Consider the following 14,042-nt stretch of genomic DNA (forward strand, 5'->3'; position numbering starts at 1 on the left):
TCTCATCATTCTCGAGACACATTCTTGCTGTTTGTGTGTGGCCTTTCCAAATGCCGCTGCGGAACGTCTCACAACATCTAACAAAACAGTAGGAAATATGAAAGCGAGGGGGCAGTCTTGTAATTTCGGAAAAGGAATTCGTCGTCGGCGACGTATATATGTCATCCTCTCTCTCTCTCTCTCTCTCTCTCTCTCGTGGGTTTTGGGCGAAAAATTGCGTAGAGGCAATCATCGGAATCTCCCCGTCGAGGAAACCCTAATCGCCGCTCGCGAGGAACGAGGTAGGGATCTCGATCGTTCCATCTCATGATCTCGTTACCTTTAATTCGATCCAGCGAATCTGTAATTTACCTGGTTTGGCATAATCCTCCCCCCAAACGACGATCTTCGGATCTGGTTCGAGGCGTTGCTTCTCCCCCTTGAATTCATATTTCCTGATGAGTGCTAATTCAGTTGGCTGTAGTTCAAGTTTTCTTGCTTGATTTATTGTTCTTCCTGAAATGAAAAAAGATCTGCTTGCTTCGATCGACGTATCATTGAATCGTTGCTGTTCTTTCTGTTTGTTTTGTTCGGTAGGTCTATTATTGTGTTTGACCTGTGCGATTTATTGGGTAGGCCTAAATTGTCGGCAAGGGTACTCTGGTTCTGGCCTGAATAATATGATACGATTGGAACTAATTCGTGACATTAATCGATCAAGATCGATTTTTTGATCCAAAAAGGCCAGATTGGGTTACATAATCATTGCTTTGTAAGGGCTATTCAGATGGAGTCCTTCGATGCCATCACCCATTTGCCGCCTCGGAAGCGTCTTCTTGCTGAATTGAGGAGGGAGAACTCCGAATTTGACTTCTTGCCACCAGTTCCCTGTGTTTCTGGCGATCTTGGTGCTCGGCTTCGTGACATTATCAATTCCCCGAGTTCGACTCTGGAAGAAATCGTCAAGGTCTCCAAGTCCGTAGCTTTGGCTGCGGTGGAAATTTCAGCGACAGCGAGAAACAATGCAGTTGAGAAAGCAGCTGCAGCCACAAAGGCCAAAGCTGCTGCTAAGAGTGCATTACTGAATCTGGATTCTGTCACGAGAAAGTCCAGAAAGGGTTACCATACTAGAACCAAAGTGAGAAAGAAACAGGTCCCGATAAAGCTCTTGTATAAGAACAATTATTCTGCGGGGACCCAAAAAACAGATGAAGAACTAGCCAGGAAATTGCATCTTGCAATGAATAGTTCACCTAGAATTTCAGATAATAAGGCGAAGAACAGTTTTGGGAAAGAAGTTCTTTGTAACAGTGATGCTATCTGCATTGAGAATTCACATGTTTTGCATAATGAGGGTGTTAGGATGAATGATAAATGTTTTATAGATAAATCAGAAGGGAAAGACGTTTTCCGGAGGAAGGAAGAAGCATCCAGTAACTGTACAGAGAAACAACAGGATGGATCTAAGTCTAGATCATTGGCTGGTGGTAGGAAAGTGAGAATTAAGCAAAAGAAATTACCTTTGAGTCAATATGATGTCAGAGGCAAAGCAGAGCTAAAGAGGCCACTGGCAAATCACTATTCTTTCACTGGAGAATCAAAGTTGGATTGTGCACGGTACAATACGTCTGCAGATGATGCAGGACCTTCTAATGATGGTGGAATGTCAATGGAGATTACTTCAGCATGGAAATGCAAAAAGATCAGGGCATCACAATGCTCATCTGATAGCAAGATTTTGCGTGCTTTATGTTGACAATTCTTCGGCAACCAAGATCGCAACTGTTGAGTGCCCGGATGATAGTTTTGTGCCCATAGATGATGTTTCTGGAGCTCGTATTGACATTCTTGGCATTTGGAATCAGTCACAAGTTCCATATGCAATCTGGACAGGAAGTCAAACAGATCCTTTGCAGTTGTTTGCTTTATGGTTTCATTTCACAAGGTGCTTGCTTCATATTTTATGTCAATAGTGGCTTGATTTTGTTTGTTTTAATCTGTCACTTGATGTATTTAATACTTCTTATACATTTGAGTTATTATCATTCCTAAATCAGTGATAAGTCTATTATTAGCTATTGATGGATGTTATACTGATTCTCATTCTATTTATGATGAATACTATCTTGCTTGGAATGCCTCACTTGGTGATATTTGTTTGGTGAATGGTACAAATATCACTGTTTTTGGCTAAAACAATGCATCCATGAATTAAGCGCGAGAGAGAGATTATGCCATCAAGTCAAATAGTAATAGTTCAGATCATAAACCAGGATTCTTTTGGTTTTGGGATTTTGCGCCTTCCATGATCGATGAAAGTATTGCTTATGCCAGTAAAGTGTCTGCAGTTCCTTGAATGTTGAAAGAAGTCATAATATTTGGGTCGAGAAAGCTGAGCGGCATTGGAGATTGGTTGGCAGATCTTTTGAATTGGCATGTGGAATTTGATACAGTGAGTATTATTTTAACTCCATGCTGTAAATGATAGGAGTAGATAATTCTGTATCGTATTATATATCTGTGTTTTTTAGCATGGTTTATAGTAATAGGGTGATTTACACGGAAGTGACTTTAGAACATCTTAAGCTTAGGGCCTAGTGGTGTGTCACAATCATAATGTATTATTAGATGAGATATTGTGGACTAATGAGAGATGACATTAAGTACCATATAGATAGATGTCCAGGATGCAGATTTATATGCTGACTGTGAAGTTCAATGCATTAGGTTTTTCGTGTGTTATTAAGTTATTTGCATTCTCATTTCTGATTTGTCCTGTGAGAACTGATTTTACCATTGAGAAAAAAAATATTTGTCCTGTGAGAACAATAGTATTTGTCCTGTGAGAACTTTTAGAATGTCCTGTGAGAACTGATTTTACCATAGAGAAAAAAAATATTTCTACTGCAACTGATATTTGGCAGATGAGTGAACTTCTATTGTTTTCTTCTTTCATTTTGCAGCTCCATTTATAGTTCCTCTCAAGTGTTGAACCTTCATTTCTTCTAATGCTTCTATATGTTTGCAGTGTTATGAGAGATGACAAGTCAGTATCTGTATAGTACTGTTTCTTAGGTTGAAACCTGTCCTGCACATGAACAATGGTCCTTGTTCTTAAAACTTCTTCCTGAATCAGACTACCCATGAGATGATTAAAATGTCAGTGATGGTGAAACAACAAATACAAATGCCCCTTTAAACTTAGGTGAGTTAATCTTGCAGGCGACAATTTTAGCTCTCACTAGCATGGCTGCAATTTGCATGCTGAGGACAAGCTCATAATGGTAGAATGCTACTGTAAAATTGATTGGCACAGTGATGAAGTGAGGCCAACATGATCTGAGGAGATGCCTGTTGGAAGAATGATTGTGACATCTCAATTTAGTCTCATAATAGTAATGCCTATTACAGTCACTAAGATTGCTTTTTGCTTGGCTGATCTGTAAAACACCATCCAAATCATAACAAAATCTCACCATTCTGATTGCAAACTTTCCATTGGCAATCATAATCTTTTGACCCAAAAAAAAAGTCGACTAAGGTTTCAGCAATAATACGATGAGAAAGTTTGCTCAGCCAAATATGAACCAAACAAGCGGCTTCAATCATTGAACAGTTCATACTGAACATGTAGTCAGTCATATCGAGGACAACTTGAAATCACATAAAGGAAAGAAGAGACTTTTCATGCAGAATAGTCAATGATCACATGTAGTCATATTTGCAAATCTAGCACATGTTTTGAACAGCAACAAATCTTCAACCATAGCTTCCACTTTCCAAAGGCTTCTCTTTTCTTTCGTTTTCTTCTCCAATCGACCAGACCAGACTCCAAATTCCACCACTTCTTGATGGAGGGACGGCGCTCAGCCTCCGAAGCCATAGAGGGTTCGGCCCTGGCGCTTGAGGGCGTAGACGACGTCCATGGCGGTGACGGTCTTACGTCGGGCGTGCTCGGTGTAGGTAACGGCATCGCGGATGACGTTCTCCAGGAAAATCTTGAGGACGCCGCGGGTCTCCTCATAGATGAGGCCGGAGATGCGCTTGACGCCACCACGGCGGGCGAGGCGGCGGATGGCCGGCTTCGTGATTCCCTGGATGTTGTCGCGAAGGACCTTGCGGTGGCGCTTCGCCCCGCCCTTGCCCAACCCCTTGCCTCCCTTCCCGCGCCCCGACATGGCCGAATCGGACGAAGACCACCTTGAAAAATTAGGGGCTGAAGAGAAGAAGATGAGGAGATTCGATGCTGGATAAGATCAAAGTGAGGTAAGAGGGGATTAATATAGACGCCAAAATTGGGGGAAGGCGCGTTTGGAATTCGAATGGGTGAAGCATCTCGGCGGGAGAATCCGAGGCCTTTTTAGGATCCATGGACTGTGGATACAGACCGTTGGATTACGGATCATCGGCTCAGATTTAACAATAGTTTTGGTCCGGATCCCTGACGTGTTATCAAGTCGCCAGCACGGTGTCAACAGAAAAAGAAACATAGATCACAAACAGAAGAATTTGTGGGAGGAAAAGAAAAAGACGATTCATAATAAAAAAAAATACAATAAATATATTTTCAGGGGAATGTGATATTAGAAATATGATCTGTTAATGTAATATATCAATTTAAGGACGTATATTATTAAAAATAACGTATAAAATGAATATTATAAATAAAAACTACCTAAGCCCTTACCACTATTGCGATTGTCCGAGATTGATGATCGCAACAAAAGCGAGAGTCTAGACAACAAGGACACGATCGACGAGAGCGAGTATTGATGATCGCAACAAAGGCGAAAGTCTAGACGACAAGGACACGATCGACGAGAGCGAGTATTGATGATCGCAACAAAAGCGAAAGTCTAGACGACAAGGACACGATCGACGATGGCTCGAGTGCGATCGACTAGTCAAAGGTAGGGATAATCTCCTTTTCTAAAAAAGTAAAAAAACACTCTTCAGAATAAAGCAAAATATAACGCTCTTGAAAAAAAACAAAAAAAAATACCCTTTTTTGAACTTTATCATCAAATCAGTATAGTTCATTCAAAAACTCTTATCAAAAGCTTGATTGTCTATCATCTGTTTTTTACCTTTTGTTTATCATCGTATAAAATACCTTTTAACAACTTTTTTTAAAGAGTTTTGATGTGCACAACTTTTGTCTCCAAAACTTTCTTCCATGGGCTTTCCCAACACCCAAGACAGAACCCTCCAAAAATTTTGAACATCTTACTACCTAAAGATATTAACAAACACATTCGGTTTTTCATTTTTCGTTATATTCTCAATTTTTCTTTTTATATGGACGGGAGGTTTGGCTTTCTTTTTCTATGGACAAAAGTGGTCTCTGCAAATTCAGCAGAAATTGGGCCGTATGGAGGCCTCTATCAACAGAACTATTACGTATCTGAGAATGAGCCCTATGCACATCACAGTAACTCCTGGCATCGTCACAACAAAACCATTATCCTAATCTATCGCTAAAACACAATTGCAAACGACTGATAGATACATGTCATGAGTTAGACACCAGCTCAAGTCGAATACGCTTCGAAGATCACAAAAGAGAATGGTCTTCCAAGCGAAGGTCTACTCCTTGTTCTTCGATGACCGATCCTTCTTGGGCCCTCCGAGAATGCGGGAAATCTGCAGACCTCTACTGAACGCCTGGTTGAACAGCATCCTTGTCTGGAACTCAGAGACAAATGGGAACCAAGCTAAGAACGCGATCGGAGTGAACAGGAGCAGACCCATGATGATTTCGTAGCCTCGTGCAAGTGCCTTAATCGATCCCCAGAAGTTGGAAGGGACAAGAGGTTTACAAGCTTGTGCAATCTGACAAGTATGACATGTATCAGTTCCACAAGTTGGTGTTTTAAGGTAGAATGGATGGGAAGAGTCAGTGTGGTTTGACTTACCAGAAGCAAACTCCATCCAGTAGGCATGAAGGCAAGGAAGCAAACAAGTATATCTTGAACCGTCATGTGCGCGATAGCTATCAATATGATCAGAACGGAGACAAAGGCTATGAAGATAAGCCCCTTTATCAACCGGAACACAAGCTGAAACTCCGCACTGAATCTTCGCCTCCCTACCGACACGGCCTGGAAAAGCAGAGAAGTAGAAAAGATTCGTAAATTCACAAAGAAAGTTATGCAGATACAAGGCTAATGGACACAGTGCAGCAATACTCTAGTAAGAACACATGAAAACAAGCCACATTTTGAATCAGCAAAAAGAGCACTATCTTCACCGTTTTATATACAACCATAGGACTGCAGTTTATAGCAAATAAAGACAAGCCAAAATGTCACCACAGCACATCCAGAATACAAAGGTAATGGAAATGATGCAGAATTACTTTAGTAAGAACACACGAAAACAGACCACATCCTAAATCGGCAAAAAGAGCACATACTTAGATTTCAATTTCTATTGGCACTATCTGTAGACCATAGTACTTGAATTTACGCAGTTTATGGAAAATAAATACAAGCCAAATGTCAACAAAGTACATCGAGTCTTAGTAGGTTCGCTAAACATTTTCAAGGAACTGTTTGAAAATATGGAAGAAATGTATGTAATTCATTCATCTCTAGAATGACAACCCTCAAATATACAGAATTCTAATAATCCCATAGTCCTTGGCACCAGAAAGATGTTATATAGTCACCTTATTATCACGGTGCGTATTACGAAATCACTCTGAATCAAGTAAAGTCCACTTTAACGATCCAAGGAAAGACAGGATGAAAAAAAATGGATCATTAGCAATAACCACCTAACCTATAATTTCTCTTTAAGATAACTGTTGGAAAATTCAAGAAAAAAAATTTGTCAGCTGCCATTAGTTATTTTGCATCAAAATTCTTATTGTACACCGCAAAGAGAACTCTTATTGGATTCAAATGACAAAAGCACTGTAGAAAAAATAGTATGACAAGATTACCAAATCCTCAGTTGTATAACACTTTGCAGCCATGAGATGAAGAGAAAGCTATGAAATTATACTAGTTAAATGAAACTTGTTTTGTAGGAAGTATCTCAAGTGGGTCATCCAGTGTTTCAAAGTTCTTCCAACACAATACATCAAGTAAAATTACTAAAATATCAGAGACAACTTATCTATGAACTCAGAAAACGTTGATGTACCTTCATGATGAACAGTATCCCCAAGATCACAAGCCATGAGATACCATAAACCTGAAAATTATTCACAATTTACATGTTAGGTTACTTATATTCTTCAGATATTCTAGTTAAGACATAACAAAGAATGAATCAACAGGACTCCATGTTGTTTGGTAATTACCAGCACACTTCTGGTATGTTTTGTTATATTCAAGTGATAGACAAGACCATATTGGTAGATTAGAAAGCGTAAGGCGAGCACTATTTCGGCAATGATACCACGCTTCCCAGTGTACCTAAGATGTTCTTGCTCCTTCTCCCACCATGATTCCCAGCTCTTCTCTGGTAGCACACCAATTCCCCCACGGTTACTAATCCATTTATTCCAATCTGTCCAATCATCAACAATCTTTTGCCACTCAAATCCTGAAGGATTAAATAGGAAAGGGGAGAATAGCCAGGTGCCAACCATAAACCACATAGAAGCAGTGATAAAAATGTATGCCACTGGACCTCTGTAAGATTGCCCAAAGATCTCATATACAACAAGCAAAATCAGCAATTCTAGACCCTTAACAAAATGGCTACGTGAATATAACCTATAATTATCAGCAAACTTTGCATGGAAGACAACAAAGCCACGCCCTGTAGCTCTGTATTCTGCACCACCATGGAGCAATGTCCTCCCATAATAGTGTGTCTTGGTCCCCAGCAAAAAAGTAAAGAACACGGAAGCCAACTGTAACTGCATAAGTATGAATTCACTAAGTGCATTGCGGAATCCTCTTTCCAGACCACTTTCCATCACCATAGGCAGAGCCATTAGAAATCCAAGTTGCACAAAGGACTGGGAAGCAAGAGCAACTTGAAGAGGCTGGTTGTGCATGAATTTTCTTCCAGTGGCTAGTGCTTCATCAAGCCCACTGAGAACAAGATATAACCGGCCATAAAGAAATACATACACGGTTAACACAGTTACCTGCCAGTAGTAAACAGACTAATGTTTAGCTTCAGCATGAACCAGTTACAAAATCAGAAAACAGTGGAGGATATAAGTCATACCAGTGTACTGAAGTAGAAACCAACAGTGGTGAAGTAACATGACAACATTCTAAAGAAATCAAAACGGTGACCAAGCCTGTATATGTCACGACTCAATGTCTGTTCTCCATTTCCATTTGCAATCTTTGCCTCGAATAGTGAGATCTGGTTAAGACCCACGTCTCTCCCCTTACCAACTTGCATGTATTCATGATGTGTAACATTGCCTTCACGAAGTGTGGAGTTGAAACCTGCCAACAAAACACCATATCTGTTACAATATAGACACCCAAAGAATATAAAAATCAAATTCTTGAAAATTAGTGACATGCCTGCAAATATATCTTCACTCAAATTGATAATCTTGGAAGCCTTGCTTACACCACCCCGGGTTAGATGGAAAAGTCTATCGAAGACATCCGGATGGCCATAATGAAATCGAACCCTACACACGAAGACAAGAAAACATAGGAGCTGGGACAATACACAAAGTTAAAAAGAAAAAAGGCTATTGAATACTATGCAGGAAGAAGCCAGCAAAAGTGCTACTTTCATTTTTTGTGGCATTTTGATTGGTCACAAAATCAAATGGATCTACGGCTCTCAATAAAGATTATTATGTCAGCATAAACATCACTTGAGCACCTATGCATGTGAAGGAAAAAAATACTGAAGTCCTAAGCACCATGAATAGATAAAACGCAGATATCTCCTCCCACCTCAAACTCTCCCTGACAGCAAACAAAAAAAGAACATAGTAGTCTAATAAAGTACCTTGCAAAGAAAGATGTAACCTGTGAATCCAGTGCAAGATCCAATAACTGGAGTCACAACCAGTACTGCATGGAACAATAAAAGGTTGCAATCTGGACATTAGAGCATCATACATCCAATTATCAACTCTTCCATGCATTCACACACCCCAATACAGATAAGAGCATCCCACACCTGTACCCATATCTCAATGCATTCTTCATTTCAAATCTCCTTTTTAGTTCCTTGCAATGCTACAATTCCTGGTATCGGTTTCTAGGTAATCTACAGAATTCAAAGTAAATAACTTGTAGAAACAACTCCACCTTAGATCACCATATCTTTCAAAAAGATACTTTGTACTTTATCTTTAATAATAACTTGAATAAATACTACTTCATCAAGCCTACATCCCCCTTATAACTCCAAAAAAAAGTATCATAAGTTTCACATTTGTTGATGCTAAAAATTTTTTTAGCATCTCAGTTAATTAACATATGACATTATATATTATCATTCTAACATTAATTCAAGAATAATGACAATTTTTAATATATAAATTAATCAGATAGCAACAATATGAGAAATAAATTGTATAGCATTTGAGGCTTAATGCAGACCACTTAATAAGGCAAATAAAAAAAAAATAGCACTTAGATGGTAGTTAACAGAGTCAACTAGTTCTAAGGTCATGATGCACTCCACATTTGAAGAGAACCATGGCTACACACCTAAATATTTTATTATTATTATTATTATTATTATTATTATTATATATATATATATATATAATTATTACATTAAATGATGCACATGATGCTCACAAGTGGACTCGAACCTGAGACCTATATTACTTGTGCAACAAATGCACTAACTTGTCTCAACAGAAATCTATCACTTGTGTTACACACCTAAATCTCATGAGACTAAAATGCCAAAGTGGCAGAAGCATGATAGAAAATGAAAGCTAATAAACATGACTATCATCGATAAGATATAACCAAACAAGCAACCAACCTTTACTTGTATATCAACTGAAAAACCCATGCCATCAAAATGAGGAAACATTTTTACTCCTTGGTAAAAGCTAAAATATCTAACAGACAGGAATCAACCATCAGCAAGGTGGAAACTTGTTACCTACTTACAAGAATATGATGCAAATACAAGCACACAGGGTTCTTGGCATTCCACCAATGCTATTGCCTATTGTGAGACATCTTATGACAGTAGCTAATAATGATATCGCTACCACCAGCATGGTTTCTTTCCCTTACCAACATGGATTTTTCCCCTTAACAGCATAGTTAACATGATGCTCATCCTACCATAGAATAAGGCGACATTGAAGCTGAGGAAGTAAATCTCACCTCAAAGGATTGGCAAGTACACGCTGTCCAATAGTCACGAAGCTAGTCTCCTGATTTGACATAAACCAAGCGAGAGAAGAAACACTGCCAAAATTACTTGTGGTCAGTATCAAGCATAACACACAGAATATCAAGTTATATGCATAAAGTGAAGTGAGAAAATACCTCCCAGTAAATATATGCTCCCTGACTCCAAGTATTGATGGATACCTTACACCATCATGTTTCTTTAGAAATTCTTGCATTAAATTTCTCATTTTCAGTGCCTCCTCCAGATAGTGTTCCTACAATTAATATGCTGAGCATGGCTGTAGCAACCAACAAATATACATAAGAAATATAGAAAATTCCTCTCTACCTGGTTCATATCTATAGTTTGTAAACCTTCACCACGTGTAAAAATAATGGCATGATTTTGATTTTCTGGCTTCCCTTCACCTAAGATGGCAGGACCAGGAAGTTTTATGCGATAAATTACCTGTTCACGAAAAACATAAGAAGCATTGGAATTAAGTTCATCAACAGTCAACACTGCAAGAATAGAAGCATTGTGTTAGCAGCTATTCTTCAGGCACAGCATACCATAACACCTCCACCAACCACACAAAAAACTTACGTTTTCATATCCAACACAAATTCTTTTCTACTACAAAAAGGTAAAGAATTGTTGAGATTTGCTCTTCTCCTAGTGCTCACTCCATCATCATCAGGAAGATTGTGGGGCCTAACAAAACAACTCAAAAGGGGCACGCCTTTGGCAGATTTAGCCACCAGTCAATACAATATTCAATGTAGCCCTAGCCCCAGTCAATATAATATTCAATTCAAAAGGAGAAAAAGGGCTTACCAAAACAAAATCCCTTTGTCAATACAAAGGGACTTCGAAAAGATTGAGGAATGTGAAAAGACAGATATCGATCTAATAATTTGTCAAAGATATGTATTCAATGTAGCCCTAGCCTATATGCCGAGATGGAACAACGAGAAAAGACACAAGAACAGGAGGTAGAAAGATAAAAGGGAAACCCCGTTAGTGCTTATAACATAAATAGTGAGTACTGAATGTTGTGGGCACGTATAATAGAACACTAAGAAACACTAAGACGAAACACAAATGTGGACATGACAATTAACAATTGTCTATCTTCTACATATTTCTAAATATTTTATATGTTAATACATAATAGTAAAAATTAAACAATTTACAATCATCCTAATATAACTTAAGAAAAAAGAATGGATAAAACATCAAGGAGGCACTGCTACATTAATCTAGAAGAACAGAGTAACACATTTATAGACAAATTTTAACACTTGCAGAACATCAACTATAGTGTTAATCAGAAAGTGAAGCAAAAGTGTGAGGTTTCGGCAGAAGAGGCGGACAGAGAATGGCCATATGCAGCATAAAGTGAGGTGTGAAGTCCAATCGATTTCAAGCATTTCTTCCTCATCTCTTCATTTTCTCATCTTCACTAATTGCTGCTGATTTGCTGCCATTTGTACCCATTCTCTCTATCTCTGTTTTGCTACCACTTCTTTGCTTTCAACCAATAATGCTTACAGCTTCCTTCCAGTTCTGTGATTCCTGTGACTGCTGCAACTGCTTTTTTTTATTTCAGTCCAATGTTTCTTTATTTTCCAGGTCATATAATCCTATTCTTTGTTGTCTCCATTATTAATTATTTGATAACAACTTTTCAGCCTTAAACTTTATACTAGTACTTACACCACTAGCATAAGCAAACACTTCCAATAAGACTGTGTGACACCTTCAATTTCTAGCCACTCTTTTTTGTGGCTTTTCTTAAGATCTCAGAGAGAAGCTATGCATATGTGACTTGAGTCGGTGTATACAAGCTGGCATAGTTCCCCTTTGGTTAGAGTGGTAAGATGATAGGTAATATTAGTGTCAATTAGATGTCAAATTTTACATATGGCCTAACATTACCATGTTTACAGCATTGCTATTGCAATAAGTGATCACTTGTGAAGTGTGAACTATCACAGAAAGCCTTTTTAGTAAGTCTGGCTGACACCTTCAAATTCTAGCCATTCTCACTTTTGTGGCTTTTTTCAAGACCTCAGAGAGAAGCTATGTATACATGACTACAGATAGTGTATGCATACAAGATGATGGTAGTTTTCACGTCAATTACAGTGGTGAGATGGCAATATTAGTATCAATCAGGAGTCATATTTTATCACCATGTTTACAGCATGACTATTGCAACAAGCAATTATTTGTGGTTCATGGATGACTGACAAAAGCATAATTGTTTGATTTCATTTGCTGACAAAAAGAAAATAGCAAATCCTTAAAGGGATTTCAGAATGATATTTAAATGCATATATAAGCATGATTCTTATCACAGCAAGCTGACTTCTCAAAGAAATCAAATGCCAATTTACAGATTTTAGCATGGAATAAAGTTGTCGTAAAAGTGATCACCAATCAAATTCATTATTTTGACAATATGTTGTGGTGTGGCCTTTAGATATTTGTATGGATTCACACATTAACTAATCTGCAAAACCTAGCTCACCATAAGAAATACAGGAGTGATGAAAAATCATCTTTCATCACAAAAAATTTAAAGATCAAGCATTTAGTTAGTAGATATAAGGATTGGAGGTTGCAAGCAATTAGCAGCAGACTAGAACCTGAGGAATTCTGCCAAATGGCTATAAGATAGATTATATTTCAGTGAACCTTGCATATTACGACATTACTTTGAATAGTTAAGTTTATGCTGAGATCAAGAGAGTCCAAAATTTCACTTCCATCAGTCTGAAATAAAAGTCAGAGAGTAAATTACAAAAAGAATCCTGGTGATTAAAAAATTTGTTAAACAAATCAATTAGGTTTCTTTCTCAAATGTAGGGACTTTCGAGGACAATAATTAACATAGAATTTGGTAATATTATGAAAACATTTGCATAAATCACATGTCCAATTCTGCTTCTGGTTAACAACTTAACAATAGAAATTGATACTCAGATTAACTATCTCAAGAATTTACTACTCATGTTAAAATATAATAAAACAACTATACCTGGTCAAGATTCTGCACTGGCTCTGTAGAATCACCAGCCTTGGCTAAAGAAGCCTTAACCAATGCAGAATAATAAACCTTCTCATTTTTTTTATTTCTATCAGTGCTAGGTTCTTCAACCTCATCAATATAAGCAACACGAAGAGATGGATACCTGTCAGATAAAACAAGACATAAGCACTCTAAAGCAATTATGCAGATTGAAGCTTCAAATCCTATGCTTATATAATTACCAAAAAAAGAAGGAATAAACATTCTGGTCAAGAAAATTAGAAGATCTAGATACCATATTATCCATCATTCGGCAAATTTCATTCAGCACTTTAAAGAAACAGCATAAAAGAGTAGAACAGATAAAACAAAACATGATTGTTTAAAGTTGCAGATGATCCCATGTGAGCAACCAAAGATCTTTTCTCGTCACAAAGTATCTTCATTACTTTTACCCCAAAGCATAAGATCAAAGCATACGTGGTCATGAGTCTTAGAATATCCTGAGCACGAGAGTCGCCTGAACGCTTCTGAATTCCATATTGCTGGCAGGAGACCACATAAGTAAACTTCATATCAGCCACAGCTTGGCATTGTGCCCATAGAGACCTTCCAACTTTTGAGTTCTCCTCAGATGTTAATTCGATGGCTTTATAACCATCCATAAGATCTGAAAGGTAGCATGTTGTCAAAATTTCTAATACACGAGTTTTATTGGAAGTGG

At 38.0% G+C, this 14,042-nt stretch overlaps 3 protein-coding genes across 4 annotated transcripts in view; 1 reads left to right on the plus strand and 2 right to left on the minus strand.

Moving 5' to 3' along the window:
- Positions 1–130: 130 nt before the first annotated feature.
- Positions 131–2,057, plus strand: LOC135628127 (uncharacterized). 2 transcript variants are annotated; one of them, XM_065134601.1, is made up of 2 exons: positions 131–281; positions 616–2,057. In XM_065134601.1, exon 2 carries the CDS (start codon positions 767–769, stop codon positions 1,733–1,735), a length of 969 nt encoding a protein of 322 aa, XP_064990673.1. In that variant the 5' UTR covers positions 131–281; positions 616–766; the 3' UTR covers positions 1,736–2,057. The 2 variants fall into 2 exon arrangements, with proteins under 2 accessions (XP_064990673.1, XP_064990674.1); XM_065134602.1 differs by having other exon boundaries at positions 181–281; positions 577–2,057.
- Positions 2,058–3,562: 1,505 nt separating this feature from the next.
- Positions 3,563–4,232, minus strand: LOC103985330 (histone H4). The gene has a single exon (XM_009402994.3). The coding sequence runs from the start codon at positions 4,155–4,157 to the stop codon at positions 3,846–3,848; it is 312 nt and encodes a 103-aa protein (XP_009401269.1). The 5' UTR covers positions 4,158–4,232; the 3' UTR covers positions 3,563–3,845.
- A 1,098-nt stretch (positions 4,233–5,330) lies between these two features.
- Positions 5,331–14,042, minus strand: part of LOC135628694 (callose synthase 3-like) — a 28,242-nt gene continuing 19,530 nt past the window's right edge. The window contains exons 33-43 of the mRNA XM_065135522.1: positions 13,799–13,988; positions 13,328–13,481; positions 10,630–10,749; positions 10,437–10,555; positions 10,272–10,355; positions 8,481–8,593; positions 8,170–8,399; positions 7,289–8,086; positions 7,129–7,179; positions 5,895–6,080; positions 5,331–5,811 (exon numbers count right to left, since the gene is read on the minus strand). Coding sequence (XP_064991594.1) covers positions 5,566–5,811; positions 5,895–6,080; positions 7,129–7,179; positions 7,289–8,086; positions 8,170–8,399; positions 8,481–8,593; positions 10,272–10,355; positions 10,437–10,555; positions 10,630–10,749; positions 13,328–13,481; positions 13,799–13,988 — 2,291 coding nt within the window. The 3' untranslated portion in view covers positions 5,331–5,565. The remainder of the gene's footprint in view (positions 5,812–5,894; positions 6,081–7,128; positions 7,180–7,288; positions 8,087–8,169; positions 8,400–8,480; positions 8,594–10,271; positions 10,356–10,436; positions 10,556–10,629; positions 10,750–13,327; positions 13,482–13,798; positions 13,989–14,042) is intronic.

Source organism: Musa acuminata, chromosome BXJ3-1 (assembly GCF_036884655.1).
Source record: "Musa acuminata AAA Group cultivar baxijiao chromosome BXJ3-1, Cavendish_Baxijiao_AAA, whole genome shotgun sequence".
Classification (NCBI taxonomy): domain Eukaryota; kingdom Viridiplantae; phylum Streptophyta; class Magnoliopsida; order Zingiberales; family Musaceae; genus Musa; species Musa acuminata.

What these genes read in the sequence shown, in the direction of transcription:
- LOC135628127 (XM_065134601.1), top strand. Translation starts at nt 767, where the DNA reads ATGGAGTCCTTCGATGCCATCACCCATTTGCCGCCTCGGAAGCGTCTT.
- LOC103985330 (XM_009402994.3), bottom strand. Translation starts at nt 4,157, where the DNA reads ATGTCGGGGCGCGGGAAGGGAGGCAAGGGGTTGGGCAAGGGCGGGGCG.